Source organism: Chaetura pelagica, unplaced genomic scaffold, assembly GCF_000747805.2.
Source record: "Chaetura pelagica isolate M959 unplaced genomic scaffold, ChaPel_1.0 scaffold248, whole genome shotgun sequence".
NCBI classification, from domain to species: Eukaryota; Metazoa; Chordata; class Aves; order Apodiformes; family Apodidae; genus Chaetura; species Chaetura pelagica.
Genome location: NW_009954309.1, coordinates 592572 through 604845, shown reverse-complemented (window position 1 = coordinate 604845; position 12274 = coordinate 592572). Strand labels below are relative to the sequence as shown.

Here is a 12274-nt window from a genome sequence, read left to right as displayed (position 1 = left end):
TATGCTGAATTTTGGCTTGGGAGGCTCCCAATTTTTCCTTAGCAGAGAGTTCTAACCTCAGACCATCCTGTCATCTGCTCAGTGCAAAGGAGAACTCACCTGGGAGTAACAGGTGTGTTGCATCCCTGCCTAGCACAGAGTAGCACAAGGCAGAGTCTTGTACACCTGAGGCACAGTGTAGAGGCACTGTCTGCATTAGCACCGTGCCTCTTTGCAAGGCTCATTAATGCAATGCAGGCCTGTTCAGCTGTTCTGGCTGAGCTGCTTCTAGTCCCCTAGTAGCCCTGGCTGACAGCTGCTCAGGAGTGTTTACACCACACTCCAGTGCACCACGTAGCCCAGGCTAATAGGGAAGGTAGGTACTTCACCTGCTGCCAAACAGAACAACTTTGTTTGTGTTTTTGGACATGCAAGGACACACACTCCAGCCTGGGGAAGTGTTGTGGGATCTTTAGTTCTTCAGCAGCTTGCCTTTGTTCAAAACTAAAAGCTGAGTGTGTCTTTTAAGTGTGATTGCAATGGCTTTGTGTTCATGCTGCTTTCCTTTACATGCTGCTCAGTGCACAAGAGCCAGATGCTACCTGTATGTGCTGTGTATGGCACTGGGTTGATAGCTGTGGTGAATCACTGAGGAGATGGGGTTTAATAATAAAATCCCAACCATCATGATTTTGGAATACATGGGTGTTCAGGTTTATAACTAGACAAAGAAAAAACAACCCAAAATCTAGGCAGCCCAAGCCGTTGAGATACTAAACTAACAAAACTTACTCCTTCTGTGCTTTTTAGTATTCTGTTTTCTCCTGTGCCTTTCTTAATGCAAAAATACTTGCTTGAGGCAAATCCATAAAAAGACCGTATTAAGAGAATTGCATAATATCCCCTAAAAATAGGAAGCAAGAATCTAGGACTATAGAAATTCATTTTACTCAGATAAATGAATGACTGAACAAGAAAACAAAATTGTTAGCAAGTTGCTGTGCTGCCATGGCAGGTAAGCCAGTCAGTTCAGCTGTCTTGGCTGGGTGTCGTATTTTTGTGCTGTGCTCACTGGAAGACTAATTGCTTGAAATAAATATTTTAAGATCTCTGTCTCTGGTCCTTGTAAGGTGTTTGATCAGTTTGGTGTTTCTGGTAGGATCTGTTTTTTATAAAACCTTGAAGATTGCTGTTAGGCAGGTTTTGTGCGATATTGTTCCAGCCGTGTGAGTGCAGTGAGAGACAGGGCTTAATTAAGGCTCATCTTTACTAATGTAAGGATCTGGGAATGGTCCAGCAACAATTCCTAAGGTGTAGATGATCCTTCCTTTCTTCCATTCTTGTTTCTTCTTGTTTTGGGAGAATTAGTCCCAGTCCACTTCACCCCCAATCAAATTTTATCTTAATTTTAAGATTGAAGAGGTTAAAAGGAGATTTTTCTCTTTATGTATCACACTTTTAGGACCCTTTCTCAGATTTTTATAAGTATTGTTTGCTGCAAAGTGTTTTTCCATCTACAGCTATGAAGAGAGCCACGTCTCTTCACTGGATGCCCATTTTGCCAGAGCTAATTGGATCCATTGTTATCCAGTGCCCTACGGAGGAGGCACTATTCCCAGCCCACCTGGCCCTGTCCAGAAAAGACTAGGCACTGCTACCTCATTGGTGCAAAAAGAGCAGGAAAGCTGGCTTTAGCAAAACAGGGGCCTCTATGTGTCCCAGCCCCTCTTCCCTGAGGATTCCTCTTGCTTGCCTTCTGGGGAAGCCTTTTCAACCCCCTTTCCTTCTGATAGAATGTGTGGAAATTATCTCAGGAGGCCTGCCATCCCTTTTTCCCTTTCCTGACCAGAAAACAAACCCCTGCTTTGAGGTTGCCCTCTGTTCCTTGTTTCTGATGCTTAAGGACTCAAAACCAGCAAAAATCCATTAATATTGAGGGATAAGGGGACTTTTTAAATGCCATATGTGTTCTCCTAAGAAAGCAAGAGCTTTGTGAAGGTGAGCTGGGTTGATCTGTCACTGCATGGTGTGTCTGTTGGTTTCAGATGGTGCCTGACCCATGATTTCTGAATGCTTGAACTGGCAAACCAGAGGGCAGCTGGGTCCAAAGGCAGTTGGGGCACCCTGCAGTGCTTCTGACTGCCTGGGGTCCCCTGCCCAGCTAGAGCAAAGCTGTGGGGGGAAATCCAGACAAGATGTCCGTAGGAGAATGGGAACAACCTCTGTAATCTCAGGACAGGCACAAAGCTCTGGAGGACAGGAGCTTAGGGCTGGGACGTGATGGGATCTGAAGGGTCTGGCTCTTCAGCTGTTCATTGCACTGCACTGCAGCCTCCAACTTGGTGTGTGTTTCCCTGGTGCACATTTGGGCACAAGGGATAGTTGGTTGGATTTATTTAATGTCTCCCAGCTGAATAGCTTGTGATTTGATTCTTAGTGCTCTGGGTATACATAGCTTTGGAGACTAGCGCCAGCAATGTCTTGGTAATGCTTGTTTTCAGAAGGTACTTTCTTCACTCTACAAAGTGGGATGACAGTGCTGTAGTGCTTTTATGCAGAATGACAACCGATAATTTCAGGCCCCAAGCTTGTATCTTGAGGGCTGCTTCAGCCCAGGAAAACAAAAAGAAAGAAAAAAGCAAGAAGGAGGAAAAAATCTGACTTCTTAATATAGGATTGTGCAAAGCTGCTTGTTTTTACAGCTTAAATAGCTTTGCATTCTGGCTGTACGGTATGGGTTTCAAAATTACTCTGTGCTGAGTTGGATCCTTATTTTAGTGCTCTGTGTCTCTGACCTGCACTTTCCTTATCTTCCCTATGGAAAAGTAATTTGTACTCCAGCATGGCATAGTACTGCTGTGCTAATAAGAAAATGCTATTGACAATTGTGATAGATTCCCCCACTGCTTAGTGAGCACAGGAGAGTTGAACTGATTGCATTTCTATAGCCTGTATATTTCTCTGCTTATTGTTTGTGTCCTGCTGTTGGAAAAACAGGTTAGTTGCATAGTAAATCTCACTAATCAACACATGAGAAGAACAAAAAGAAAAAACACCCTCATTTGTTACAGCTACTTCAGAAGCATGGTCATTTGAGGGATGTATTCTGGGAGCTTTGACTCTCTTCTTCTGGAAGGTTTGTTAATATGGGCATAACTAACCAGGCATCTCAGGAGAGGAGAAAGGCACCCTCATTAAAATTAGCTGAAAAAATGATACTTCTGTTGTCTCTCACTTATGGAATACATTCCATAAAGCACATAAGGTCCAAAATGTGAAGCTAACAGAAAGGGACTGGTTCCTGAGTTTGGATACTCACTCTGTGCCTGTTCGCATTTGGTTCCTTTTACATGCTTCTCCTTCCCTCTCCTCCTGAATTAAAGCTGGTTGGAGCCATCCCCAGTCTGACCTTTTCCTTGCTATGAGTAACACAGATACACAGGCTGTAGTGGATATATAAAAATACTGCTGGTTGACAAGCCATAAATACTGTGTGTACCAGTTCCTGGTGAGAAGCTGCAGTGTTTAATGCATTTATCAACCATGTAGTGCTATGATTTGTGGAAGCTGGATGCATAATTGCAAATAATAAAATTGCAAATAATGGGAATAAATTCAGGGCTATAGTGTCTGCAAAGAATGGAGGTGGAGGGATTTGGAGGGTAGGAAGCAGAGAGTTACTAGATGTGGGAGGATCTTCTGATGGTTATTAGGTGGAGGACGAGGGAAGATTAGGTTATGGTGTGTCTGTGTAAGGACATATATGATTGAACTCATGTAGGAGCCATTTGGTTTAGAAGGAAGTGAGGAGGTCCACAGAGTCTTGTGTCTGGAGGAGAAATATCTCTATAAGAAGTATTCCTTTCTCCATTCAGAAAACCAGGCAAGAAGTAAGTAATATTCTGCTTCTGATCAAGAGAGTCATGTATTTTCTGGACATTCAGTTGGTTTCTCTACTACCCATGACCAAGTTCAAGACTTTAGTTCGAGTTTTAAAAGTTTGCCTAAAACTAGGCTTGTGTGACTAACATAGAGGATACTGAAGAGCTCATCAGAAGGTGCATGAATATGGTTATCTGTAAATATCTGTTGCTTGGGCTACCACAGTGGTAAGATTCTTTGTAAAAGCAGATGTTCATTTTTACAGTGTATAAAAGCTTAAGCGAGTGCAGGGTTCTTGGCAGTATGGGGACAGCTTCATCAGACTAGCCCACAGTGCTGAATTATAGTTCCTGACGACACCAGGGTGAGTGTTAGCCTGTCTTAGGTAACTTTGTTTTGCAGTCACAGCTAAGTCATAAGCAAATGATATTTTAACCCAGTAGAAAAAATCCCATACCTCTTTCCGCATGTGTAGCAAGTTATTTTAAGATCACAGAATCATAGAAGGGTTTGAGTTGGAAGGGACCTTAAAGATCATTTAGTTCCAGCTCCCCTGCAGGGGACAGGGTCACCTCCCGATTAGATCAGGTTGCTCAGGGCCCCATCCAACCTGGTCTTGAAAAGTTCCAGGGATGCAGCTTCTACAACTTCCCTGGGCAACCTGTTCCAGTTTCTCACCACCCTCATACTAAATAATTCCCTCCTGATGTCTAACCTAAATTTCCCCTCTTCCAGTTTTGATCCATTACACCTTATCCTCTTGCTACAAGCCCTTGTAAAAAATCTCTCCACAGCTTTTCTCTAGCCCCTTCAGGTACTGGAAGGGCTGCTGTGACGTCCTCCTGGAGCCTTTTCTTCTCCAGGCTTAACAGCCCCAACTCTCTCAGCCTGTCTTTGTAGGAGAGGTGCTCCAGGTCTCAACTCATCTTCGTGGCCCTCCTCTGGACTTTCCATAGTCCTTCTTATGTTAGGGACTCCAGCACACAGTTTCCTTTCACTGATTTTTTTTAATGATTATTTTTATTGGCCCAGCCCTGCTTCTGTTCCTTTATCTTTTTGCCTCCAAAGAAAAGCTTTTTTATTAAAATTCAAAACAATACACATTTTAATACAGACTTAGCCATTTCTCTGCGCTATTTCACTCCTATGGAATTAGGTACTTCTAGCACCTTTGAAAGTACCTTCTTGTCTGGAGACCCAAGATGGGAGTTGGCAGTGAATCTTTGGCATCTTGCACAACAAGCCACTCTCATTGCCCAACTATGCTGATGACATAGATATTCCCTGTCAGAGTTGCCTGCAGCTGTACATGGTGGGCAAACTTTTCTATCGTTTAAACTTTTTGGATGATGGAACATGTTGTAAGGTAAGTACCTGATGGCTGAAGATAACCTTCATAATTTAAATACACCCAGACTGAGTGTATTTCCAATGCTATCAGTGTCACCTTCAGGCCCTTATTTTTTACTTCCAATAAGGTGTGCACTCACTGTAGCACAAATGGCAGCAGTTCTGCTACATGTAGAGTCCCTTCTGCCCAAGAGTAGGGCAGGGAGAATTTTCCCTTCAGGTTGTAATTACAGGACATCAGCTTTCTGTAGCACTCAACACATAGGTGGGGTTTTTCCCCCATTACTTGTGATTTAGTGATGCACTGGTGTATTACAGTAGTGCAGCCTATGCCAGCATTTCCATTATAACCCGTTTTTACAGATTTATAACTCAACAGTAAAAATGTACTCTTCTAATTTGAAGCTTGGCATATAATGTCTCATCCTCAAAATTATAGCTGTTTCTCTCCCTCCGCCTTTCCCCCCCACCAAAGGGGATTACATTTTTTTTTCTGTGTTTTTAAATGGAAGATATTGTCCTTTCTGTTTTGATAAGAGAAAAGCCTGCCTGTTTATTAAAATTACTTTTCAATGCTAAGAAAGAAGGACTTTATAATAGAGGATGCACATGAAAATGTGTTGTTGATGTTAGAATGACTACACTAAGTATATGGATACAGAGAAGTATTGCCTTCCAAATGAAAGCTGGGGAATATTAATCAAAATTATTGAAAGGCTTCTTTACATGCTGATTTTTTTTCTAGTTGTTGATTTTACCCTTAAAATAGTGTTTTCAAAGGTAAATATGTTTTAGCTGCTGTACTTTATGAGGCTGAATGAAGTAAAGGAAGACTTCACTGCATATAGACAAGATGATGCTATTTTTCTCTTTTCTCATTTGAGAAACACAGGACAGAAGATACAGAATTGCTGAGTTTGGTGTTGAGACCAACTGCCAAGAGTACACTTGTAGTTAGCACAGTGTTACAAGCCTGGAGCAGGCATGAGCAGCACAGGACAATGTTTGCAATAGATGATTGTGTGAACCTAGGGAGTTTAGCACTGAATCACAAACTGAGAAAAGTATGAGGCTTGTATGGTCCTTACAGTTTACACTGTCAAGATCTGAAGCTCTGAACCTGAGGCCACCTCTGAAGCCTCACATTCCAATTTAACCTAGTATGGGTATTTAGGAGATGAGAAATTCAGGGCTGAAATTCAGCTTCTCCTTCTTTACCCGTCTCCTTGGAGCCATCCATTTAGGAGTTGAAATCCACTCAGTTACCATTAAAAGAAGTTTCCTAACCTCTGTGAATAGCACCAACACTGCAAAAAATGGCAGTTGTTGCTTCTTGTTGTAGTAAATTTACTTCTCAGCATTTCTTTTTCCATTTAGATAGTTAAATTTATGCTTACCATAACCATTTTAATGGTACTAATCGGAAGAAAGGGTATGTAAGAGATTTCATGGAGGGTGTTTATTAATGAATTGACCTATTATTTTGTCATATATTTTAAAACTATGAACCTATATACTGAATCCATTCTTACTGTAGCTGTATTTCTCTTAAATCCTGGCTGTTACAGTTTTTCAGTTATCTCTAACATATTTCTGTATAAATATACAAGTAGCCTAAAAATCAGGGAATGTGCTTCCTAATGAGAAGTTTGGTTCATTTGGATTCTAGAATCAGTAATTACGTCAAAGACTATTTTGTATCCATAGGCAGCACCAATGGCTTTCAGAAAGTAAAATGGTCGTGTGTGGAAGTGAAGTTTTTGAGGGTATAAAATCAGAACGCTTGGTACTTCCTCACATCAGCTCTAGTCCAGTCCATCTCTGCCAAAACCTGTGGGATTCTGCAGTGTAAAAGGAATGCAACATAGTGACATTCAGATCCTCATTTTTTTCCAGAGATAAATTGCATGTCCAACAAAACTTCCAGGAAGTATCAGACATGCTCAGTGCAGTCAGTAGTTTTGGTGGGTAAATCCAAGTGTTCTGCTCTAAGACTCGATTGTACATTTTACACTGGTAGCTCTTCTACAAGAGTGCTATTTATATTCCTGGAATGTACAAAGAAGGAAATGATACTGAGAATCACTGAAGTACTTAACAACAGCAGCATTTACTGAAAATATCTTCAGCACCGTGGGGATTGCTATCACTGTAATAACAAAGCAGAAAACTGCCAGCCCAGTCACGTTCACTTGAGGAATGGAAATACTAAACACCTTGTGAGGCTAGACAGAGTGCAGACTGTTGCTTTCATTTCGTGTCATGCTGCCACCAGAAGTGTTTCTTACTTGCATCAGTGTGGAGAGCACACAGCAATATCAACAGATGGATGCTTATCATGAGATGTGGCTGAAGATAACAGCAGTTTCATGTTACAGGCTGTGAATATCTAAAATATTCCTGCATTAAATAATACTACATCTATAATAATCAGTGAATGCAGTGTAAACAAACAGCTCAATTTGACTTACAGGTATATGTGTTAAATCACACAAAATGTTCTTTTTGCAACTTTCTAGAAGAGACTCTGTGGCAGCCATACAATACCTTACAATGACATTTTTATTTTAATAATAATAATTGGAGAAATTACAGGAATTGTTCAGGATAAAATACTCCTGTGTTGTATATATTCCTAAAACTGTGAACTATTACAGGGTTTTGCTAATATGCACTGGCACTATGGTAATTATTAACTGTCCTATTTCAATTCTTCTTATGAGCATCCAGCATCATTTTAAGGGGCCACAGAACATAACATGTTCTCTGCAGCTGATGACACTCATCATTGTAATTACTAAGTACCCTTAGCTGACTGAAGTTTTGCTGTAAATTCAAATCAGAATGTGAAATGTTATTGGAAAACTTGCAGTTACATTTGGAGTTTATTCGCTAATCATGTGCAAATCACTTGCAAAATTATAGGAATTTATCTAATTGTTTTGTGCTGCTGTATGTATAAGTTTTACAGGGAATAAATTTTGCATTTATTTGTAGACACAGAAGAAGCAGAAAGTCAATGAATCTACAGAGACAGAGCTCTGTATTAACGAGGTAAGAGTGTGGATTCTATATATTTCACTGCACAAGTGGCTCCTCATAATATAAAATGTTTGAAGTCTGTCAAGTGTATAATGGGCTTACCTGACATTGAAGTCTTGTTAATGTTGTTATGATTTGTCCTGGACAGGATGGATGACAGACGATGCAGGAATCAAAATGTATTGCATACAGCATTGGGGGTTTTAATTATTCTGGAAGAGAGGCATGAGTATGGTAAAAATGTAGGAAAATTGGGAGATAAGAACAGAAGTGCAGTTAGGATGCAAACTGAATTTTACTACTTATAATTAAATCAAACAACAAAGGTTAACCGCTAAAATGCAGGCAGCTTCCTTATTATCAAATACCATGCTAGGCCATGCTAGTTGTTACCAGCTCAGAGTTTGCTAGACCTTTTCCCTTCTCATGAGAACCTTTCATTTCAGGCCTGTGCCTGCAAAACTAAGAGACAAAAAGCACTTAAATCAAACAGAAGGGAACAGAGGCAGGCGTATTGAGAGATGGAGCGCCCTGCTACAGATTGAATAGCACAATGTATCAAAGAATGATCTTACATTGAAATGTGGAGCTGGGCTCAAAGTGGCCTCTGCTGACTTTCTATTTCAATAGCTGTGTAGTCCATGATTAGGCAGATCCCGTGGTAATTACCATTGCACCTCACAAGTGTAATTAGTTCATAATCTGCAGGCACACAAGATGATACGGCTTTTAACAAATACATAAAAATGTACCAGACACCATCCTGTGGCTAACAAAAATGGCCAATTTGGGGCAAGAGATGAGGTTAACATCAGGAGATGTGATGCTTCTTCATCAGGAGACACAGTGACAGCCCCCAGACACATGAACCTTCCAGTGCTGTTTGAGTAGTCTGCTCAGCCTGACCTTCCAGGCCCCCTTTCAGATGCAAACATTACATCAGTGCCCATGTCTGTCAGTCCATACCCTTCGTACTGGGTCTCTCAAGAAGCTTAATAATGAGTGATGTACATAAATTATTTTTTACAATGTGGAAGCACATAGCTTAGGCATTGAAGCAAGCCCAGCTGAACTGGCATAAGCCACCCCATACCTCTCAGGTTTTCCTTCACCAGTCCAGATTTGAACAGTTTTTCTAAACAATGACAGTTTTATAGCCCATTCCTAATTCTTTAGATTCTGGTAAGAATATCCTGTAGATACTAGAATGAAGCCTATTAGCATGTGAGGGAACAATGCATTAATGTTAGGAGATCTGTTGACAGCTTGGTACCAAAGAAGGCAAGGAATTTAAATAATGCAGTAATTAAGGGAAAAGGTGTGAGAAGGAGAATTTTTCATGAGGTAGAAAGCTCTGTCTCTTCTGATCCCATGGATTAGATTTTTATCTATTGTTATCCAGAAGCCACTTTTTATCAAAATTACTCTGTTGACTCAGGGTAGGATAGGTTTACACATGGAACCACTGCTATGTAATGTAATGATTTATTAATGCTTTATTATTTTTTTTTTCTTTTTTAATTGTGTTGTACTGATGTTTTTCTTCTTTAACTCCTTAAACTCATCTGAGAATCTCTTTTTATGTCTTTTGTATCTTTGAATCAATGGCAGTGATATATATATAGAGAGAGGGAGAGAGAGAGGAAATGGGAGGGTGGGAAACAAGAAAACAAAAGATGAATGTCAAGATATAAATATTTAGCAATGAAAATGTATAATGGTGACCAAGGAAAGTGTTGTGTCTTGCAGAATGCTATTGGGAAAGACACATCAAAAATCTCCACTGGTCACATATCTGCAGAGAATTCCCTCGCTCTTCCTAGAAGCTTCTATCTAAGCACAGCGCTCACCCTGATGTCACTTGCACTCTCATTCTCTTTGTTCCTGAGCTCATCAGTTGTCTTGTAGCTGCATTACAAAAGGACGTGTGGGGAAAAAAAAAAATATTAAAAAAAAATAAAAATCTGTTTCCTGTCCTCTGTTGCTTCTCTGGAATTCCAGGTCTGGGAGCTAAGCTGAGGCACTCCTGCTAGAAGTTTCAGTCAGCTGGAATATTTTTTTTTTTCTCTCTAAAAAAGCTTCTTGTGATATTTAGAGGCTTTGTGAAATACTTGGTGCAGTGCTACATTCCAAACCCAAAAGGCTTTTGGGCATGCCGTGTTCTAAAGAAACAGTGTGTAAATTTGCCTGTAAAGCGACCTGGTTGGATTATTTTAATAATGATTATTTTAATTCTGGCTTTTACCTGAGAAGGAGGATGGCATTTTTCTTAAGATCCTATTTATCTCATTGAATGGTTTTGGTTTTCAAATTGATTGAACGTCAGACTATCAAGGATGCCAGGTTTTTGTCTAATGGTGAGTGTTCTCCCAGAGAGTGGACTTTATGAGACTTCTTCATTTGATAAATTGCTACTGATGTTTAACTCTTTCAGTGTATGAGCTTTTTCCTCTTCAAATGTTTCTGTACTGTAAGTGGTTCTGCATTCCCTGCTGAGAAGCCATTATAATGCACATACAGGTAAAATGTACATCTTTCAGCTGAATTTTCATGAAAATAGAGTGTGGCACAGAACTTTCTAACAGTGCATTTATCTTTTAGTTATAATAATCTAGCCTTAACAAGGGTGATGATTCTTTACATTAACAAGAAGAAGCCATTGGGAAAGCTTGATAAAGATACATTTCTTTAAATTTGATGAGAAGAAGTAGAAACAAAGTTTGCTGCAGGGTTTCAGCTGTACAGTCTATGGTCTTCTGTGCTTCCATTGTGATATATAGTCCAGTTATTATACTGTTTGTTTAATAAAAAAATTACATACAATTTGTTTGCTCTATTACAACACCAGTATCTGTTTATACATAGCTCATGTCAGCTCCAGAAGTTCCAGGAGCCTCATGACTTTTCACAACACTGTAGAGGGAAAAGAGGTAGTAGGATACCATTTCAACTGTGTTTGATTTCTTAGGCTGCTAAAATGGACACAAAAGGATGGTTGATCCCATACAAGGCAGCATCATGCACACACACTCCTGTGACAGGCTTTTCTCACCCTGGTACTTCCGATCGCAGGCCTTGGCATTGCTGACATGATGAACTGCTTACAAGACCAGTTCCATAAATTGCTTTAATGGTGTGGATGGCAATATTGCCAGTCTACGTGATTCAGTGGTACCGACAGCCTGTCCTGGCACATGATGATTTTCTGTGGTATCTAGAAGGAATTTTTTAAAGCTTTAAATGTCATCAAAGAGGCAGTGTTTCTCCTGAGGGCTGTCCTCATACCTTACTGTGATGGCTGGTTGACTGTTAAAGGCAGTGATGTCTAAATGATCAACAGTAATCAGTTTTCCTTTCTACTGAAAGTAGAAGATGACTTCACCAAGCAAGGCGTTCATCATGCCAAATTTACAGATTTACACTGAGACTTGCACAATGATGCCCCAGCCTGCTCTGAAATGTCCAGATGACTTACTTGCAATAGGACTATAAAGTACAAATTACTGTTTTATAAAATGCAGTGAACTTCAGGAGTGTGTAAAATGCACATTTTACTAGGAGATTATCATACCTATTGACAAGTTCATCTTTTTTGAGCTTTTCCTTAGCTCATAATAAACACTTTCATAAATTCTGACATTCACTTAGATACTCTTGATTATGGTCACATAATACAAGTTTCAAAGTACTCTGTATGAGATAGAATTCTAGGATGCTCTGTGCCACAAATTAGACAATATTACTCTTTAATGCTGTGCTGATAAGAAACAGCAAATTACTTTCAAAGGCATCAGAGCTTCTTTTGGAGAAGAAATATATTGCACATCATTACCAGCAAAGCCCATGTGGTTCCTGTTGCTCTCCTTGTAGAAGTTAATCAAATTATTGAAAACTAGTGACAACAGAAAAAAAGCTGAGGAGATTCAAGACTTAAAAAAAATAAATCAAATTTTTAATATCAAAAGGAGTTGATAGTGTAACCTACTGAAATGCTAATGAACATAACGTTATAATTCAGAAG

General features: G+C 39.9%; 1 protein-coding gene across 1 annotated transcript in view; it reads left to right on the top strand.

The window, feature by feature from the left end:
• GFRA1 (GDNF family receptor alpha 1) overlaps positions 1-10847 on the top strand; it is a 137025-nt gene extending 126178 nt beyond the window's left edge. Inside the window, exons 8-9 of the mRNA XM_010003957.1 lie at positions 8209-8265; positions 10003-10847. Coding sequence (XP_010002259.1) covers positions 8209-8265; positions 10003-10161 — 216 coding nt within the window. The 3' untranslated portion in view covers positions 10162-10847. The remainder of the gene's footprint in view (positions 1-8208; positions 8266-10002) is intronic.
• The last annotated feature ends 1427 nt before the right edge of the window (positions 10848-12274 follow it).